This window comes from Triturus cristatus, chromosome 9, assembly GCF_964204655.1.
Source record: "Triturus cristatus chromosome 9, aTriCri1.1, whole genome shotgun sequence".
NCBI lineage: Eukaryota > Metazoa > Chordata > Amphibia > Caudata > Salamandridae > Triturus > Triturus cristatus.
Window position 1 is genome coordinate 323,970,966 of NC_140592.1, and position 21,382 is coordinate 323,992,347.

Consider the following 21,382-nt stretch of genomic DNA (forward strand, 5'->3'; position numbering starts at 1 on the left):
CACTACTCTCTACAAGCATACTAAAACAAGATCACTACAGTGAATAACTTCAACTTACTCCCTCCTCTACACTGCCTGCCTTTCTAAATATGGTAAGATTCTAGGGTACATTGTAAGACAATGCACCACTTTCAAGCAACATCTATCCAAATTCTCAAATGTACGAATCACAACAGATCCTAAACTGCAGAGTCCCATACAAATATAATCTGGTAACTTAATTTAACAACAGAAACAACACTTTGATAAAGAGCCTAATAGTGCTAAGCTCAGCCCAATATGAACAATGTTATGCTGCTTGAGTCCCACAATCATTCAAGTTAAAAAACGGAAATGACAGCCATGATCCCAACGTCAGCAGGCTCCGTTAAATTCCTTTTTAGAGAGCACATCTTAGCTGTTTGTTTGCTTACTGTCCAATTGTTGACACAATTACACCAAGTTTACTGACCGGGATGAAGGGCAACAATAGGTCTTCTTGGTGAGATAGTAGGTCCATAATGAGGATAAGGAAGATAAGTTCCCATTATTGTTCAAGGAGGCCCAAGAACCACACCTTGAATTACAAACCCTAACATTTGCATGGCATAAAGCATATAGTTTGGGGGGGGGGTAGCACAGCTAAGTACACATAGGTGTCCCTCCAGGAGAACCTAATACCTCGTTCCTTGATGCTCCAACACTCCTCTGTACTTGCTCACTTGCGTACGTGGGATACTTTTAAGGAAACTTTTGCAGGCCTATACAAACTCCTCACCATCGCTAGCTTCTCAACACCCGTATTTGCACAGTTGAAAACCTGGTGGTTGCAATGGTTACAAAGAGAATACAGATGAGGACTGGGCAGAACTTATGACTCAGCATGATAAATAACTTTGGGAAGCACACCTAAAACAGAGTTACTACATGGTACTACACAGATGGCATTGGTCCCCAAAACGGTCCAAAGATTTAGGAATCTTACTTGGAGCAGTATGTTGAAGGTATGAGTGCCCTAAGCCTGATCAACTTCCGGAGAGACATATCGGTGGTTATGAACGAGTCGCTGGGAGCAGTTGACTAGTCATGCATCGTTACTTAATGATCATAGCGACTACCTCTAAGTTACACATCAGAAGGCTAGAGGGTTCACTTCCGTATTAGCAGTAGCCAAACTGGGCATCCTTAGGCTGTGGAGTACGGACCGTACGTCAGATGCCCGGTTACGCAATATGAATAGGGAAGAGTGATCTATCGCATAAACGACCAGCTGGACAAGTTTGATGAGTTTTGGAGAGGGTTCCTACAAGATCCCAGGGAGGATGTAGATACTCACAACTCTGGCAGTTTGAGCACCCTACTGCACTATTCATCCTCACGCTGTTCCAGGGCACCCAGTATACCACCGGACAGCAAGGAACAATGTAACTTTTTAATGTTTAAAAGACTCGCAGGCCTGCCAAGCTTAGACCTATTGGGGTCGCATGCCTCCATGTTTTAATCGGAGGGATTTGCCACACCTCTGCTCTAGCAGAACACACTGTTCTGGTCCATGGCAGTGTTGAAACTGAAAAAGGGTATGATTTTATCTTGTTTCTGCTTAGTTGCATTAAACTCTTGCTGTCATACTTCTGTTTCACGGAAAGGAGGGATGAACTGTAGTACCTATTATTATTTCTCCAACTGGGTCTTTGACCACGTTATACTGTAGGTTGATATCTGCTAAACTCTCAATGAAGAAATGTGAAAAGAAAAATAATTTGATTGACCAGGAACAGCACAGCTAACAGTGGCTAACGACGTTTTGGTGCAGTACAGATCTTATGTAACCTAACATTATGTGCCTTATCAGTAGTACTCAATCACTGTGTGCACGGGCTTAGTGAAACACTGGCTAAATCAGCTATCGCAAGACAGAAGCAGTAATTAATAAATGCTGCAAGAGTAATTATGATGATACAACTTTGGGGTGGTGGGAAAGAAGCCAAAAACACAGACCAAGAAAAGTAGTTAAACTGTTACATAAAAAACACCCGAGAGGTAAATGGAGTGAAAGTGCAATGGAGGGAATGCAAATAAGGAAGTGAATATAGAAAGAAAAAAGGCAGAAGGGTGAAAATAAATTGCAAGAAGAGTGGAAATAAGGAAAGAAAGATAGAAAGGAACAAAAAGAATAGAGGGAAGAACGAAGGAAGGAAAAAAGGATGGAAAGAAGGGGAGCAGGAAGAGAAGATGAAAGGAACGAATACAAAAGAAAAATGCAGCAAGGGAAAGAAATTAGGAGAGCAAGAAAATAGAATGAAATATTGGAAAGGAGATATGAGAGACGGAAGGAAGGGGGAAAGAAGGGAAAGAATTAACAAATGGAAAAAATACAAAAAAGAGGGATGGAATGCAGGGTAGAAAGACAAGAAGATGAGAATAAGAAAGGAAGCAATAAAAAAGAATGAACGAATGAGAAGAAAGGAAGAGTAGAAGGAAAGAAAATGAAATAGAACTATAAAGAGGGAAGATAGAAAGAGATGGAACAAAAAAGGATGACAGAAGGAAAGAAAAAAGGAATAAACAGAAGGAATGAACAGAACAGAAAGTAGAAAATAATAGGAAAAAGATGGATAAAAAGGACAAAATAAAAGAAGGATGCAAAAAAGAAGGAAGCTACAGGTAAATCCTGTGTTTAACTAAACTCCTTTAAAATCATACTGTAAAACTAATCACTTTGCACCATTTGTGCGCATTTTTCATTGAGGAACAATTCTCACTTCTTCTTGATAGGAGGGTTGGGATTGCTCACTTTGTTTTGGTCACTTAGTGTCATATGACTTATAGTTAGAGGTATTTGATGTTCTTGGCTACCATGTCGCTATCCAATTAGATGGCATGTGCTTGGGTCACAGTGCATGAGATAGGGACCAGCAACAGATTTTTGTACTGGAAGCATTTCAAGCTAGAACCTGGTAATCAAATGTACATATACATATTGGCTCTTGTAGGAATGTCACAGTCTTTATGAAACAAACACATGGAAACAAAAGCTTTTTGTTGCTTCAAATGTTTTTGTAAAGTTTTGTTTTGGAATGATTACAATAAAATTAATGACAACAGAGCTTGCAAATGCCAAATATGCAAGATCGATGCCCTCAGATGTATGACCTCAGATATAGTCAGTCAATCCAAGACAGACTACATTATCATTTAGCTGTTAAACTACAAAAAGGTGTCTCAAGCAGAAAATGACTCACCTTCTTTTGGCCGGCGCACAATGTCCACAACTGTGGAGGTGGCTTTGGTGTACCAATCATACTGAAAAAAAAGATCACCATTCATCAGGGCAAATACTAGCTCACTACCACAGTTCAAACTAAGTGAGCCACCCTTGACTAACTTCACATAAGTAGTGCTGAACCTGCTGCTGTTTCAGGAACAGCCATATAGGCAAGTCCTATCTTGGTCACCCAGTGGCCACTATTGCAAGGGCATCTGGTATGCCCCCCTTAAGAACATCAGGCTCAGATTCTTGGAGAGGCTGGCAGAAAGGGGTTCAGCGAATAGTCAGACACTGCTGTTTCTGTCAGACTCCACGGATAAAACAAACAAAGTCATTCTTACCTTTACGAAACCCTCTCTACATTTTGTAATTTCTCGCACTCCTTAGTCACCCTCACTTGGAGTTACAGATCCCCATCTTCAAGACTTCTTTCACAGAGCTGGAACCTTCTTGTTTTTGTTCTTACACACTGTATATCTGTACAACTCTTACATGTTATTAATACTTTGTTTTTAGTTTATTGGTAACCTTTACACAAACGTATTTGCACTATTTTGCCACCTGGTGGCTTGCTTCTTTTCAGACCGTACCACATTTCACTTTTATTTTTTCACTTGATTGGCACAGTTAATGATGGTCTTACATTTCCCTTTTCAAGCGGTCTTGATGGCTTCATGCAGAAGATATATAGTACTGTGGCAGACACTTAGGTAGGGTTCATACTTTTATTACGTTTATAGATTAGTAGTGGTTTACAGTTCAATGTCAGATGTATTAGTAGCAAGCCTTTAGCTAACAGAGATGTAGTACTATATTATATGCACTGTTATGAGTGGGAATTTGGTGGAAAGATATTAGTGAATATAGCATTAGGTGTTCTCAGCTGACATTGTGTTTAATGTTAGTAGTGGGCACATGTTTCAGTGACGGCAGTGGGCCAACTGTTCAGTATGAAATGGGCATACTATTAAGTATTAGCAGTAAGAACTGTGTTGGGAATTTTGCTGAGTGTGTAAAGTCAATATCTTGACTTTTGCCAAGTGTTGGCCAACAATTAAAAGTGAACATTGTTCACAATGGGCACTCTTCTGGTTTAAGCTGTGGAATTCCTGTTTTGTGTGGTCAGTGAATATAAATTATATGTTTGATGGTGTTAGCAATGGGCACACTATTTCATGTGAGTTGCGAGCATTCTCTTTTAAAACATTACATTTATTAGTGAACCAACAGTCTGAAGCTGGTAGTTAGCAGTGGAGATTCCAAGGTTATACATGAGCATACTGTGTAAGTCTAACCATGTTAGTAAGGGTTCATTGAAGAGAACTAGCAGTGGACAGGACACTGAGGTAAGCAGTTATAGGAGTGGGTATACTGCTGAATGGAGTATCAGCAAAAGTCACTCTCCTGAAGGTTGGCTGTTCTGGTTAGATGTCTGAAAGGAGCCAGTATGACATAAAGCATACTAGCAGCAGGCGACTTTAAATATACTGCCCAAAGGCAACTGTGTATTAGTAGGGTTAGTATTAAAACTAACAGCATTGGTAGCAGGTGCTTTGATGTTCAGTGAGGGCAGTATTTTCTGTGGATATATTGCTAATTCCCAGCAGTGTTAGTGGTGATAAAATGCTCATCACTGGTTTAGGACTCTGTGCTTGCACTTAGGCTGGTAGACTGAGTATATAAGCATGTTGCTCAAGGCCTGCAATCGTAGCAACAAGGAATGCATGCTTGTCAGATATAACCTCTGAAAGAGAAAAGATTTTCCATCAATGCTGGCCGCCTGATGGTATTAGCAGTCATTTCCATGGTGCGTCCATTTCTCAGCAAAAGCACACAGCAGTGGAAAACTGAAGAAGGCAAAATAGACCTCCATGTTATGCCTTGTACTCCATGGAATGCTGTACAAGGCACATATAACTTGTGGAAAATGGAGTAGGGCTACCAGTGCATGGATGAACTGTATAGGGCCTCATCTAAGATCAAGCACCACGGTAACAAGTAGCTTTCTCGTTCCATTTGTACTGCTGCAGGACTGAGATAGGACGGCATCCTTTCCCCCCCCACCCTCTCATCAATATCTATTTTAGTGCGGACGAAGGAATTGATGGGGCTTTATTCTCCAACATAGGATGGGAAGTAAAACAGTTCTAGCTCTAATATTTGCAGACTAGATGATGCTGCTAAATGTAATACCTGTGGGTATACAATGCGAGTTTGACTTGCAGGCAGGACCAACTTTAGTTGCCATTTAGGACAATCTAAATCAGTTATGGTCACTGGCTGTACTTAGTGGTGTACTAGCTGACCTCAAGTTAACTTGGGAATCCTTAGTTGTTGCATAGAGGCATAGTATTGTGGCTCCAGCATCTTGATTGGCAAGATTCAACAGATGTTAAAGGGGAAAGATCCAATAGACGTCACAGGCAAACCTGATCTTAGTCTACAGAATAACACATATGGACGAAGTGGTTCCTGTTGCGATCTTTTTGGCAGCAGTGTGTGGCTGTTTGACCCATATTAAAGGATTTCAATCTGACACACAATATTTTCTAGCTGAGACACTCAATTCCATTTAAAGGTGTAGGGCTTGAATGTTTCTTAAAATTAGGACACTGTGCCACAGTGAGGGTTAATTTGGGCAAACTGCCAATTTACAAAAGCACTGAGACTTCACTTGCAGTTTTTAGGGAATGTAGAAAAATGCCCCTTGCATAGTCACTCCCGCTTTTTGCTATATTTTATTGCTGTTTTTGGACTCTGTGCACACTCAGACACTGTTGTGCCCAGTGTATGTGCTCAGACTCCTAAAAACCTGTCAAATTGGTATACACCGAATTGTCATATTTACCATACCTAGAAGTCCCTATTATATACAATGTGCACCCCGTGCCTGGAAGTTAATCGTCACTAGCCTGCTGCAGCACACATTGTGCCACCACTAGCCTGACAGTGCAAAGCAGTTTTAAAACTGTAAATTTGGACATGTCAAAATAAACCCTTTTGGCAGGAGTAAACCCTCCTTTTAAGTATTAATAAGTCATCCTTAAGTTAGACTTAATGCCCAATAAGGATCAGTGAAAGAAATTTTAAAATAGTACATGTCAGAGTTTAATGTTAAACATGCCCTCAAAGTGATGATGCTCTAAAATCTATTTTCACTGTAGCAGGTTTCGCTGATCAATAGGAAAGCAATGGGATACTTTATTAAAGTTAATTAAGTTATATCCGATTAGGAATCAGCTAAAAAAAAAAAAAATCTTGGACTTTTTAAAATATTGATTACAAATTCAATTCATTGGCAAAGTCGAATACGTAACAGGTATTTTATGAAAGGTACTTTTAAAAATGTTACCTGCCTAAAGCCTCTAGAAATACAATTTGCCTGAGGTTCCAAATGTCACCCTGGAGCTGAATTTCATTTTGATTAGGTGGGAATATGCTCCCAAAGCAGAGATAAAAGGCTTGGGTAGGTGGAGGTGTCCTTATTCTTCGACTGGAGCACCGCTTTGGCAGGATCAGGAATTTAATTATCTTCAAAGGGGCCTTCTCTGTCACAGGCAGATTCAGCTCACACCTGGGCTTATCCCTTCTGTTGTCCTTATAGCCAGTCAGGCATCAATCCAGTGGGAGAGGAGCTGCCCCTATAACTGGTTTTGAGTGCCCACAGTGGGGGTTTTGCTCATTTTCTTGGCCACAACCCTACGGTGGGCAATTACTCAAGTGAGAGCAGGTTCTCACATCTGGGATTTAGATATAGAGGGGTACTGGGGGATTGTTTGCAGTAGGGCAAACAGGAACTGCTGCACATGTGGGTAGGGTTACCCTGGAAACATTTTCACTATTTGTCAGTGAGGGGGCTATTGTCACCCCCCCATCTACTGGCTAATGCCAGGCATAAAAGTGGCATAAATGATCCCTCTGGCCAATGTCATCCGCACACACAACACCAACATACTCCCCTACACAGATGACACGCAACTCATGCCCTCACTCTCGGACAATACCCCCAACGCCATAAACAAGTTCACCGACTGCAAAGCTGTCTCAAGCTCAACACAGACAAGACAAAAGTAGTAATCGTTTGAAAGAACACCTCACCAAGCAAACTGGACATGAAAGCACAAGTCAGCACCATCACTGCATCCTGTTTCCACACCTTGAAGATGCTGAGGAAGATTCACTCATGCCCTAGTCACCAGCAAGTTAGACTATAGAAACACCTATGCCAGGATCAGCAAGCAACTTACTAGAAGACTACAAACCATGTAGATGTCAGCAGCGAGCCTCATTCTCAACGTTCCACACAGAACTCACATTGCACCACACCTCCGCAAAATACACTGGCTTCCAATGCACTAACGCGCTCATTTCAAACTTTTCACACACATTCAAGGCAATTCACAACTCGAGCCCCACCTACCTGAACAGTCACATCTCTTTTCACCAACCATTCAGACACTTCTGCTCTGCAGGACTCTCACTCACCAACTTCCCAAGCATACACAGAACCAGATCAGGAGGGGGAGTGTTCTCTTACATCGCTGCTAAATCGTGGAACAGCCTCCTTCTCCACATCAAAGCCTTCTCCTCTCTTCTTGAATTCCACAAGAAGCTGAAGACCTAGCTTTTCAATCAACCAACCTACAATAGGTAGGGCTACGGACACACACCTGCTAAGGGCCAGGATACCGTTGTGGGTGATGGTGTGCTTTAAAAATACACATAACACCACCACTGGACACCTTCTTCCGGACACTGCAAACTTGTGGAAGTCAGAAAAAGGATTGCACCAGCTTTTGTGACCTGTGAGGAGAACCCCAAGTGCTCCCACATGTACCCAGGACATAGAAGTAGACTTCAAAGGCCAGTTGGCTGACCTCCTGTTAAGCTACAGTGACATAATAGCTGCAAGAAGCCCAATTTCCTGAAGAGCCCAGCTGACCAGTTTAACTGGACCTGCCCTGGAACCTGCTGATGGCTTCCGTTGGAGTGAGTCCTGAACCCCAAAGTGTTGTTCCTGAGGTCATGGAAAGCTTGGGTGGGGTGACAGTGTACTCCTCCTGCCAAAGTGCCAAAGCTAGGACTTTCACATTTGTTCCCAAATGTTTTCTCTGAAGAACCGGCGGGAGACCAGGACCACTGTCAAGCTAAAGCAGTCGACATTGAATCACCGGTTGGATCCAATATGCTGGTTCATCCCGCTGAAGGAGATCGGACTTCCGGAAAAGTTTCAAAGTCCGAAAGTAGAGGGCTTCACCATGAGCAATTAAGAGCAGAAGCCGAATCACATCCAGCATGGATGCCGGATTGCGCCATGCTCGAAGCTTTCAAGCCTTCAACTACTGCACCAGGACCCCGATCTTAGGCCGATCGTTGTTGAACCCTCAGTTCAGATCCAGCTTGCAGTTTGCCCAGTCAACAACTTATTGATGACCACCTTTTGTCCAGAAATTTCCAAGTCCGGAGGTAACTCTTTGGCCAGGGACCCACCATGGCTTTGTATCTAACCCATGCTCCATCGCAGGCGACCTTTGTCCCATTGTCTTCTGTTATTTAATCCTCTGATGTATCATAGGCCAACACCTAAAACCACAGCACTATTTAAGATGGGGTTTTGATACAACAAGTATGAGGATCCTATAATGGTTGGGTATGCTTCTCTTTTCTATTTGATGAGTGCCTGGTTTAATATTGGGAATAAGGAGAAACACATGTGCGACTGGTATTCAATTAGAGAGTATTCTTTAGGTGTGACACCAGTGTGGCCTCCTAGGGATCTGCCTCATAGGATATTTTGACATGTCCCATTAAAGGAGCACAATTAACAAGAGTAGAGCTCTGAAGTTCATTATATGACTTAACCAAAGTACATGTACATTTTTTTGTTGTTGTGATATATGTATATGCTTTCACATAGAATGACAAACAATAGGTTTGCTAATGGTATAGTCCTACTATGACCAGACTGTTAGTTAAGTGATATAATAAGGTAGAAGTGAAGATACCACTTACCAGGCAAGTAAAAACAAGAGCCACAACTTCATAACAATGTTTGATATCAAAGAATCCACATTGAAGTTAACTTTTAACTTGTGCAAGGAAAGAATATGATTCAACAGGAAACCACAAGTTTTTAGTTTTGTAACCAATTATTGCTAGGTTACCTGTAATTTACCCACAACGGATGCAATAGAGTCACGTCTATTGTGTTGCTTACCATTTAAACCATAATTAATGGAATGCACAACATGGATTCGCAAATGGAGAAAGATCAATTAAAAAACTAACATGAAAGTCAAAATTAAGAAGGGGTATGCTTTCACAAAACTAGATCCTAGACAAACAGTTTGAATATACGCTGCTGCTTACCAAGTCCACCATTTTACGTTTGTACACAAATCTTCTTTGACTACACTCACAGTTCAGTCTACATTATGTTCTATGTCCAGAACAAATTGACCTGCATCCTCAATCTATGCCAAACAAGCAGGTTAATCCCCTTGCAATTTATATCTTCCATGTACTATCTAAAGGGTCCCTCATTCCTCTAAACGTGAAACCACCAGCATTTTGCGCTTACAAAGAGCTCAATAAAAAAAGAAAAACATACACATTTTAGGCTTTTTGTTAGGGAAACTCTTTAAAGGCTCCAATTCTGTCCATTCTCACCATGAGCAGTTTGAAACACTGCAAGTGGGGCCCAAACACACCAGACTCGAGGTAAACAATGCGGCACTGGTCAGGGCTCAGTCGTGGGGAAAAGACAGCCTTGGAATCATCTGAGAGGAGTTCTGCAAAGACAAGGTACAAGATGAGGGTTGGGGAGAAGGATAGCCACATATAAATATAAATCTGTTGAGAGGAGGAGCTGGGTCACAAAGTAAAGTGGAATAAAATGCACTTACCACATTTTCCTCCAGTTAGATCCACATAAAACAGAGCTGATCTGAAATAGGAAGAACAAAGAAAAGTTGTATTTCCTTCCGAAATTGTGCATCATCACATACATCAGAGGAACCTTTTATCAGGTTGGATTGACATGTTTGAAACCAGAGCAGAAGCACATTTTAATCTTTAAGAAACTAGCAACCAGGACAACACACCTCTAACTTTAGACTAGTCATGAAAAAGCAATATAAATGCTACTGTTCTCCTGCCAAGGTAGGCATGGACTACTCAGCTGTGCCCATCCCAGCATTTCAATCCATGTAGATTCCTTCCAAAGCTCCTATAATCCATATAGGCAATTTTCTTTACTTTATCATGTACATTTAGATCATGTATGTATGTAATGTGGTAAATGCTCTCTATAAATTCCAATTTCCTATAGGCACATCATTGATTTTGATGTGATCTCACTTGTCTCAGGAACCCAATGTCCTTTTGCACAGATACCCAAAATGGCCCATGTAATGCCCTTATAAACTGCCTCAGCAGCCGCCTGTCCGCATGTTTTAGTAGAATAAAGGGAGCCACTGAAAGATGCTCTTCTGACTAACGCAGGACTGTAACAGCTCAGTACAATTGCAGGCCAGGAACCGTCAAGTCTTCATGCAACAGGCAAAGGGTCAGCAATGCAAAAAGAGAAAGGGCATGCCATCAGTGGGAGCATAATGGAACAAAGTACGCTGTGCGCTTCTACTTTTGAAAAAGAGGGATTATTTTAGATCAGTGAAGGCACGAAAAGGGAGGGTGGTCAACAATTACAATGCATGTCCTCAAAGGGTCCCATCATTCACAGTGTGTAAAAAAACAATGACCTTATAAATAGGTCCCTTCTAATTCCAAAGGGTCAATGCACCCAATAGCTGAAGTGCAATGCCTGCTTCTTCGCCTGTGATCCTCGCTGTACCTAAGAGACAATGTGACTGTAGGAGGAGAGCCCAGGGTGGCCTAATGAGTAACCCAAGTGTTGGATGCTATATGAGCTGGAGTCTTAGTGAGTTGCCAGATTAAGGCCATGTTTGAGAGGGTCTGCTCAAAGAATGTCTACAGAAAGGAGACAAACGTAGCGTGTGAGCCTAACACAGACTACCTGCCCAAGCACATATAAAACCATGGGAGATTAAGTAAGGCACCTCATTACACTCAGTTACCCAATATATTTTTATGGGTTTCCATCTGGTTCCTAGGAGGGGGCCCTAAAAGGATGCGGGGAGAGTAACACTGGGTTCCATCTTTGAAAAGAAGCTGTAACACAGGTAGGCTTTGAAACATTAACACATTCTCCAATTCACATTTCTACTAGATCCATAGTTTGAGTGACTTAACAAAATAACAAGATCAAATAGTTCTCTAGTCAATGTCTTTTTTAAAGTAGAAGTAAAATATGTTTGACCTTTTTATTTTCTGCACACTCATTTTTTACAATAGCATGGCGTAATGTCGAGACTTACTCTTTCCAACCTATTCTGGTCTTTGAGGTAGAATACTGACATGTGACTGATCCTACTCCTGCCCAGTTTGCCTTTTACAGGTGAGCCTAATTTTCAACTGCCCAATCCACAGTCCTGTTAGTCTTGATGTAGGATGTTGACATGTAAATGACTCTGACCCAAGTCTTCCTGCCTGCCATATGACTACTGTGTAAGCAGCCCGGTGTCATGTGAGACACAGTCACCAAGTCTGGTATTGTAGCCAGCAGCTCCCAAGTTCCAGCATAAGAAGCACTATTGCCAGAAAACCTAAACTAACTAAAGATATCACATTACCAGGTCTACCATCCTTAAACAAGCAGATTAGAGAGAGGCAACCCAACAGGCAATATTGAAATTAAATTATGTTACTGACATACAAGTGTTTCCTAGAAACAAGGATACAAAAAAGACAATTTTTTCATTCAATTTTAACCCAATTAAAGAAAAACAAAAACACACCAAACCGGGCAAATATAATTGGTACAAGTTGCTCATCTGGAGTTTGGTGGAAAATTGCATGACATTTGTGACATTCATTCTGATAGAAGTGTCTGGATGCACACACACTGTTCAGATAGACCAGGCTGGTAGTGCCCTTCAGGTGCAGGTCAGAAGCCAGAAACAATATTAAAGAGGTGCTCATCTTGTCTAAATCTCAATCCAACTCACCGGGCGTTTGGATGTGCCCCCATTGGAACCCACACCTGACCTACAAATGGGGTGCAATTTCTACACCCCTCTACAAAGGCAGATATCTGACTTCTGGTTAAATAGTTTAGGTTATAGATGGAACCCCTATGCCAGGAGCTTGTGTTAACTGCTTCAGAACTAGCCCATTAAATCCAAAAAGATAAACTAAGGGCTGATCGACTTAAAACAGCAGAAGGAGCAAAGAACTGGAGATAAGAGTGGAGGAACTTGAAAGGTGACATCAAAACTTCCTGAACCTACTGGGCAATGGAGAGAACAGGTCCAGGAGAAACAACTTGTTGATTAGAGGGGATCCAGAGGAAATCCAGCAGTCACAGATCTAGACCGCTATGTTTAAGATCTCATCCATAGACTTTTGCAGTGACCTGACAACAACATAGAACTATATCGCACTCATAGGCTAGTTTAAACATAAAAAATGAGAAACAAGTTGATCTCAGAAGTGCAGATGAGAGCCCACTTTTCTAAGATCAAAGAGGAGCTCCTGGGGGCTGCCAGGAAAGCTGAACCTATCACATACAGGATTAGCCTCATCATGGTATTCCAGGACACTTCAGAAACCACATTTGAAAGGAGAAGGTCCCCAAGATAGTAACTCTACTTTTTTAAAGAAGATCTGATATTGATGGGGATACCCTTCCTGGCTGAATGGCAAGCAACATGGTGTGACGACTAGAGAAGAAGCAATCAAACTGTGGAATCTTTTGCCCAACTGAGGAAATGAAGGCGATTCATCAAATGAAGTGCTTTTGAAATGGCAATCTCAACATTCAAGGTGCGCAAAAACAAATGGTGACAGGAGTATGGACTGGAAACTGATGTGGACCCAGGCCTGCAGCCCCTTCCTAAAGTGGAAATTAAATCTTCTCTTTAATTACTTTGAAATAAGAGCCAGTGCAATTGGCGTTAAAACCTGGTCGGTGCTATGCAACTGGAATGTATTCATGTGTGCAGTTGAGTAAATTTTATCATGTTTACCTAATTGTAACTTCACTTATCAAATGTAATTTTTGCTATGCCCCTGGTAAGAAAATAAAGTTGTTTAAAAAGAGTATACAACTCCATATGCCACGCTCAGAGCAATGCACAGTCCTACTGCTGTGCAGCCTACCTCAATCAAGTCACAATACAGCTAACACAACACAAGATCACTTACCATCATCACAGGCCTAACAGGTCCTGGTACAAAATGCAGCACCACACTCACTCATCGTTCGGCATTGGGCAAACCATTAACTCATGACCCACAAACAGAATGGACAGTCTCTCAAATACCCCACAAACTGCTGTTGCAGTCTCCCCAACTCGCTCACAACATAACCATCACCACACACCCTACCACCGCAAGTCACATAATGCAAATAAAAAAAACATACATCAGATAATTTATACGAGAACCACACCCATTGTCCTGCCTGCACATACACCTACAGTCTCCCAGCTGTAAATCCACAACACAGAATGCCGCATGCTTCAGCTCGACCCCAGTATGCCGCAAAACCCACAGTCACATGCTATAGTATAACTGAGACAACCCGCAATACTATGCAAGTAGCAAAAGCTATCTTCGTCTAAAACATAGAAATATTAAAGTCTTAGGCCTTTAATGTTGCAGTCATTAAGCAATGTTCAACTCTTCATGGAATAAAATGCATCTAAACTATGAGAAGACTACATGCAAGACCCACTCAAGCTAACAATAGGAGCATTCGTCTCTCTGGAAAACTAAAAGTTAGTTACCCAAATGAATGGGATTTTAGAGGGCTAGTCCTTTGTACACATGGACTAAGCAGTCAGACTACAGAGAGCATCATTAAAATGTTGAAGAGCTCTATAGTCAGATTTAGTTTCTATTTAGTCACGAGAATTGGTAGGATGCATCACAAGCAATAGTTGCGCTTTAATGTAGGCATTGAAAACACACACGTTGCATTCCTCTATCATGAAAGTCATAGGTCTCAAAACAGGTTTACCGTGTCTTCCAGCATGGTGCTGAGCAAATATCAATGCCACTCCAACAGACTGATTAGGTGATGCCCTTGGAAAAAGCTTCAGTTATACTGATCCTTGGCATCCTACTCCTTGTTGTACATGATTTCTCTATTATACTTTAAATGTAATGCAATGCAATGCAATGATGCCCTAGTCCCTACCTACAGCACCCAGGAGCACTAAAATAAGTGTAACAGCTGTGCTGGCAACCACAGCTCCACTTCATAGTAACGCCTAATTTCAGAAGAGAGCTCCTTAGAAATGTAAGACTCTACAAGTTTGATCTACATCTCTCAAAACACTTGGCACGAGGGCCCATTTACCATACTCAACTGTTTAGACTCTCTAGAGCAAACAAATCCTCAAATGGTCCTAACTTATCTAGTTCTCAGACATGGGTAGTACCTCAAGATTTCTCACAAATCAACAATTTGTAAGGCAAGGTGTCATTCTGAAAAGTTACAAAGAATCTTCTGAACCAATTCATATTAGTCACTATGAAATCTCTAACATTCAGTATGCATGCATTGGATAGTAGGGAATGGAGGCAGCCCTATAGTGTTGATAGCCGACATAGGCAGGCAAGAGGTGCTCTTACCAAAATTGCGTTAGAGCCACTTATCTTTGCCATTTTATGTGCATTCTCGATACAGAAAAATGTGGACCCAATGCACGCAAGGCCACCTGAATTCACAAGGCTTTCTACACAGTAATGATTTATTTTTCCAGCATAGAGGTCTATCCCCGTTAGTAGAGAAACGTGAAACAAAAATAAACTCCATAAACCACTTTTGAACCGTATAAAGTGTCGCTAACTACTGTAATATGAAGTAAATAAACAAATGCATGATACAAATTTATCAATGATAGTATGACTACTCAGGACATCAAAAATATACTGCTAGCATGGAAGGTCTGTTGTTTCTCATAGGCAATACATCACATCCTCTCACGATTGAACCCTGCTGCAATCCTCACCTATAAACTATGCTGAACTTTTTCTTCAGTTAATTAAGGTACCTCTACCTCTGGGGTAATTTGTGGAACTGTACGAATACTGCACCACAATTGCAAATGTTAGTCAATCAGGTATTGAGTGATTCACCATCACAGGCATGATATACTATGGACTAAATACCAAAAAGTGATTTCGACATCAGTTTGTACTCCTTTCAGTGCTGAAAATCATTTTGGGAAAGAAAATGTTGAAACCCTGCTCTTGGTCATAAAAGCATTGAAATGCTACTTCAGAATAAAATTTCAATGCTGAAATTTCAGTTTCGGAAAACCTTGGAGCCTTATTATTGTTTTGTTAGTGTGTGTTCAGCGCAGAAAGTTCCTTAAGCTTTGATACAGACGTTGGCACAGTAAAGTCAACTTCTCCTCTTTCAAGGCATTACAGTTAGCTACAGCGTTGGCCTCAGTTCCCTTGTTTTTTTATCCTTTTTATTCTGCTTTTTGACTGCCTCTCAGTATCAACAGTGTTATTTCACTAGACAATGTGGAGTGCTTTGGTCTGGAGATGGTGATCTTAATCTACAATTCAAAAGAGCCCTTTATCTTTCACTGAGGCATATTCAGAAGGTTCAGAACGCGTGTCATCATCATGATACAACCCTAGAACGCCTGCAAAGAAGTATCACCAACAGCTTTTCTGCGAGTTATTACCTTAAAAATGGCAAGTACTCATTAGTTCTGCAGCTGTAGTCATCAAAACTTAATGTCATCCTTGCACCCTTCTTGAAAATGGTCCTGCAGTAAATACTTATTACACATCCGGCGTTTGTCCGTCCCTATGACCCCATTAAAAATATCTGGAACAGAACTTAAATTGTATATGCCGGACACTTACTTCGGTGAGAAAAAAAGACTTTCAGTAGCTCGATCCACTGGCTCCTAAATAGGAAAATCACTCTTTCAGAAATAACTGCTTCTGCCTTCTGGTAGCAATTTGGTACAAGAAGGTAGCATTTTTCCAGAGTTAGTGTGCTAGAAAAGCAAACAGCACCAAAACAACATTCGATGGATAAACTGCTCTTTAAAGCCCCCTAACCAATTTTCTAAAATTAAGACTACTCTACAAACAAGTGGAGATTAAAGGCTCCTTTTCCTTACGGGAACACAATAGATTTCCCAGCTCCAGCCAGCTGCTTGTGCCTTCAGAGAGGCCTGAACAGTAGGAAAGAGTCAGTGATACAAAGTAGGAGGGCATAGTTCAGATTCCAAACTTCCTTCTGTCCTTCACTGATTCTCAAGACAGGGCAGAGTTTTTGTTTTATGTGGGTCCACACCAAAGCCAGTAGGAAGGTCCCTGCTTTCTCATGTGCTAGTTCATTCTTTCTGTGGTCATCCTGAGCTCCCAAGTCCTTCATGTTAGTGACACCAGCGTATATTAAGTTGTAGTCAGTTTCATCCCTACCTTTGGTCAACTTGTATGCTCTAAAGGAGGAGTTATTTTCTTTATTTTTCAGTCACCTGAGGTAAAACAGCAAGTCAGCAATCTTGATCCTGTTGACATGTATGTACAGTCTTTGAAGTTGGGCAGCAACAGCCCTCTTCTAGAGTTGAACCAGTCTCTTATGCTTCCAAGCTCTGCACATAGTAAGTTCTCTGGCCGCCTTTCTGACGAGTTCAGATTTCCTGGTCAGTGCTGGCTTTTGAGAAGCAAAGACAATTCTTGGGTTGTGCAGCAAATGGCCCCACAAAAAACTCAGACTACTGCTTTCTTGCGACAAGTTCCTTTCCTGCACAGGAGCATGCGGACACTCTCCAGGAGATGTGATCATTGAAGGTTATTGTGAAGCTTCGACCTCCAACACCACTAAATACAGTGATATAGCAGAGGTGGGGGAAATGTCCACCAGAAACCCCACCCTGTATAGTGCAGGACAGTCACCATTAAAAAGCGAGCGGTCAGCTTGAAGCTTTTCAAAATGTTACAACTCTAACTGGTAAAAAGGGATGCTGATTGAAAAGGCCAGTAGCATTGGTTAGCTTCTAGAACAGAACACTGGTCTCACCAAAATTGGTGTGGTGACATAAGATCCCAGACACCTTAGAAAAACAGCTCAAACTAAATACTTTGTGTCCACTCTCAGCATCAGGGCCCCACCTTTCACATTCTTACAGCCAACTCCTTCAGAACCCACTGGGGGCATCTCCCTCCCCAGATATATGCTATTGGCCTTTGTAAGGTCATTCAAGGTCAAGGCCTGACTTCTCTACCCAGCTTCATTGTAGAGAATCACAAACAGGTTGAGCGTCTGCTACCAGCATACCTACAATGAGACTTTTTAAATTCAGTTCCTAAGGGAGGTGCAACCTCGCACTGCAGGACACACAAACACATTCACACACATTTAACTGAGTACCAGCCACTTGCCCTTACTGAACAGGTAAATGCACAAACAGGATAAGTCAATCCGTCTCCTTGATGTTAAAGGAAACACATGCATTGAGACATATCATTTTGCTCAACTTCAGAAGCTACTTCTGCTTCTTCAACTTAGGATTCACTTTTTTTGCCTTGTGTTTAAATGTGATAGCTTACTGGCTTTACCTTATTTATGTTCTCTAGCTTTATTACAGACTCCCTCTTAAACTCTTTTTTCCTGCTACTTTATATTTTTTTGTATTAGGTATTCTAAGTCCTCAAGTACTTCATCTGCTTTCTTTCATTTGCCCTCTTAACACGTAAACTGCGGCATGAACCTCCAGCCCACATAAAGCCAACATCATCAATATCCCGGTTTTAAAAATTGATGAAAGCCTATCTTCTCAAGTTAGCTAATGATTCTCAATCTAAATCACATTTGCTCTATTCATTTTCCTGTCTACAGCACTTTCAGTAAACATCATTTTCCTGTCTACAGCACTTTCAGTAAACATGCTATTAGATTATGAATATAATAAATACATACTTAAAGTACTCTGTTGAATAAAAGTTTAGTTAACATATTTCTCCTGTAACCTTACCTTCTGTTGGTGCAGTACCGGAGACCGAGGTGGAAAGGCTCATGCCACCAGCCTGCAAACACCACTCCAGTGTCACCAGGTGACCAGAAAGCCTACAATACAAAGGAAAGAATTGAAATTTACAGATAGTCAACTGATTAAGACTACCCTTCCCTTAATCTGTCCACCTTCGATCTTCCTCATAACAGCACAGACCATAATTGGACTGACAGAAAGAAAGATAATGCTGAAAAGAATCTTTAGAGAACTAGAAATAAGAACATGTAGGCAAGCAGTAACCCATTGGTTAGGTGGCTCCTCTATACCGCTTATTTTTCCTGGGAGTAAAATTTGTAAAAATAAACATGAAAGTATAAGAGCAATCAATTTAGGGCATCAGCACCTTGGCAAAGAATTATAACTGGGAAGCATATTGTATCTGCACTTTAACAAAGGGTTTATGTAACGTACATGGAAAGAACAGTAACTTTCTTGAGCTGAAGAACTGAAGGTCAAATCTACCAGAAACTTGAGTTAAAAGAGTGATTAAAACAAAAGAATAAAGACAACGCACTTTAAACCCTGTGACAACGAGAAAGAAGACACTTGAATTAAAATGCACCTCTGCATAATAGGACTTTAAACACTAGTTCTTGGATATTGAATAATGGGATCGTATAAAGCCCTGAGAAAAATTGTCATGTACAGAGTAGCAAGTTTTTCGAATTGAGGCCATACACAAACTGCATTAATGTAATTGTTATACTTATTTTCGAAATGGAAGTACAAGTTCGTTTTAAAAGATTTGTCAGAAACATAAGTTTATAATCACATTTTATGAAATGTAATGAATGAATGACTGTGTAACGGTTTTTATTGACCAAAAACATAAAATAAATAAAACGAAATAAAAAGAAAAACATATTTGGACTCAAACTCTGCTTTATTAGCACTTGTGAATGCTTCATGTACTCACTAACTTTTCATGGCAAAAAATCTTGAAAGTAAAATTCTGGACCATATCTCACTATCCACTTTTTTGTCCATCATCTTCCGCTTCCTCACAAAACCCCCTCCTCCCCCACACACACCCATAAATCGCGTAGCTTAAACTTGAAGCATTTAAGAAGCTCAATTTCATTTCATGGATGTATCATTTTCCAATGTATAGAACAAGGCAGAATATTGGAAATCAGGATTTTCAAGCAACAGGTTACAGGGTTCAGATAAGCTAAAGCAGAGTATTAACAGAAACATTCTTGAAAACGCACTTACATTTGACTCAGAGGTTAAAAACTGAATACCGTGCAAATAAATCTAAAACTTAAAGCAAATATGGCAGCTGTTTCTTTGTGTGCAGTATTTTCCGGCTGATCACGTGCTTTCTGCAGTGCATGAATCCACACACTATTCTTTTATAATAAACCGACTCCATTTTTTGTGGACCAACTTCCGAGAATTCAGTTATTTACCTATATAATAATTCTGGTGTGCTTCTTTCTTTTTTCGACACAAACGCACAACCCAAGCATGGGACATGACCTGGGAGATCTGCACGGGGTGTTGTGAAGGAAGGACATGCTACAATCACCATGAAGGCAAATTAATCTCTCTCTTTTGTCTTGATGGCTCTCCCTCCTAACTAATGCAGAATGTGATGGTACAGTCCAATAGCACTTGGAGAATGAGGAGGCATTTATCCAGGGAGAATTCAAGCACATAATTTGGGTGGTACGTCCTCAACAAAGGCAACATCTAATGAGCATTGCATCCAAAAAGCATCAAGATGCACAAATTGTTGCACTGAACATCTTAGGAAGGGGCCCATGCCCCCGAGAGGTCTCAAATGCTGCTTTTGCTCAGCTGTAATGAGCGTTAAGACTTTGAAGATCAGAATGAATAAAAGGTCTACAGTTTTTGAGATGTGTGTAGGTGTGTAGATAATTGTGCAGTCAAAGGTTCCTTTCATTGCTTTATTTAGTGGGGCAAGAACACTAGGTGTGAAGCGATAATACACCCGAGGAGGGAGATAGCAAAATGCTGATAATAACTATGAGCTAACGTGTGACATAGCTTTAGTAAAATGTATATGTGGAGTTAGGCACTGGATATTGGTGAGCATGTGGTGAGCATTGGTGTGCGGGAACCTATTCTAACCCAACACCTTAATGCTGCAATGCGTGGGTCTCTGCCTTCATGGTCAGCTCGGCCTTTACCAGGGTGAATAAATCTAAGCTTTGGGACGAACTGGGATCCATGGTGGTCGACCCGGCTCTTCTTGTGCTCTCCACCCTGGCCTATTAACATCTGTGAGGTATGGACCCTAAAGAAAATGCACGCAGTACTTTAAATTACGTAGAGGCTTGCACCCAATGCTGCAGCCCGGCTCCTTTTCTTTTTATTGTGTATATTAATCGTTTGGAACAGGTCTTATGTGAGCCAGGGGGCGATGTCCCAAAAGTGGATGGCAGATTGCTCCCTGGTCTTTTATATGTGGATGACATGGTTTTAATTGCATGCATGGCAAAGAGTCTCCAGTGCCATTTAGATTGTTTTATGGACAGCATGGACCTGGCACCCAACTTTAAAAAAAAGTCACACATTATGGTTGCCGGCTCCAAGTCCAAGTCCACTAGACTGGGAAACAGCCTTTACTTGAGGCTTTACTTCAAGTTACATTTACCACGTGTTTTTTACTTTGTACAGACTGTTACCACGCAAGTCGTAACAGCACAAGCCTTTACCTTGCAATTGACCAGTAGTTGGCAGTGTTTTTCTGTGTGGCAGGTTTTTAAGGCTCAGGGTTGGCGTGGGCTAGGGTTCCTGTGTTTACCGGCTCAAGTCATGTGCTTGTTTTGTCCATATAGGAATGCCTGCGGGAAAAGATTTATTTCCCTCTTGCGGTTTCAATAAACTCCAGGTGCAGATATTTCTGGACTCTTCTCAATGTCACTTTAATAGTACTTCTTCACTTTCAATAAAACTTCCAGGACATAGGGCCTCGAACGTCTCTTTTTAAAGAATATAGAACACTTTGAAGCAGGACGGACGATTGGAGCAG

The 21,382-nt window shown here is 41.2% G+C and overlaps 1 protein-coding gene across 2 annotated transcripts in view; it reads right to left on the reverse strand.

Annotated features, from left to right (window-relative positions):
- Positions 1–21,382, reverse strand: part of LOC146797846 (acylamino-acid-releasing enzyme-like) — a 286,819-nt gene that overhangs the window by 154,578 nt on the left and 110,859 nt on the right. For both annotated transcript variants that reach the window (XM_085625045.1, XM_085625046.1), the window contains exons 9-12: positions 18,343–18,434; positions 10,153–10,193; positions 9,917–10,038; positions 3,222–3,282 (exon numbers count right to left, since the gene is read on the reverse strand). In XM_085625045.1, the coding sequence (XP_085481171.1) occupies positions 3,222–3,282; positions 9,917–10,038; positions 10,153–10,193; positions 18,343–18,434 (316 nt within the window). The remainder of the gene's footprint in view (positions 1–3,221; positions 3,283–9,916; positions 10,039–10,152; positions 10,194–18,342; positions 18,435–21,382) is intronic.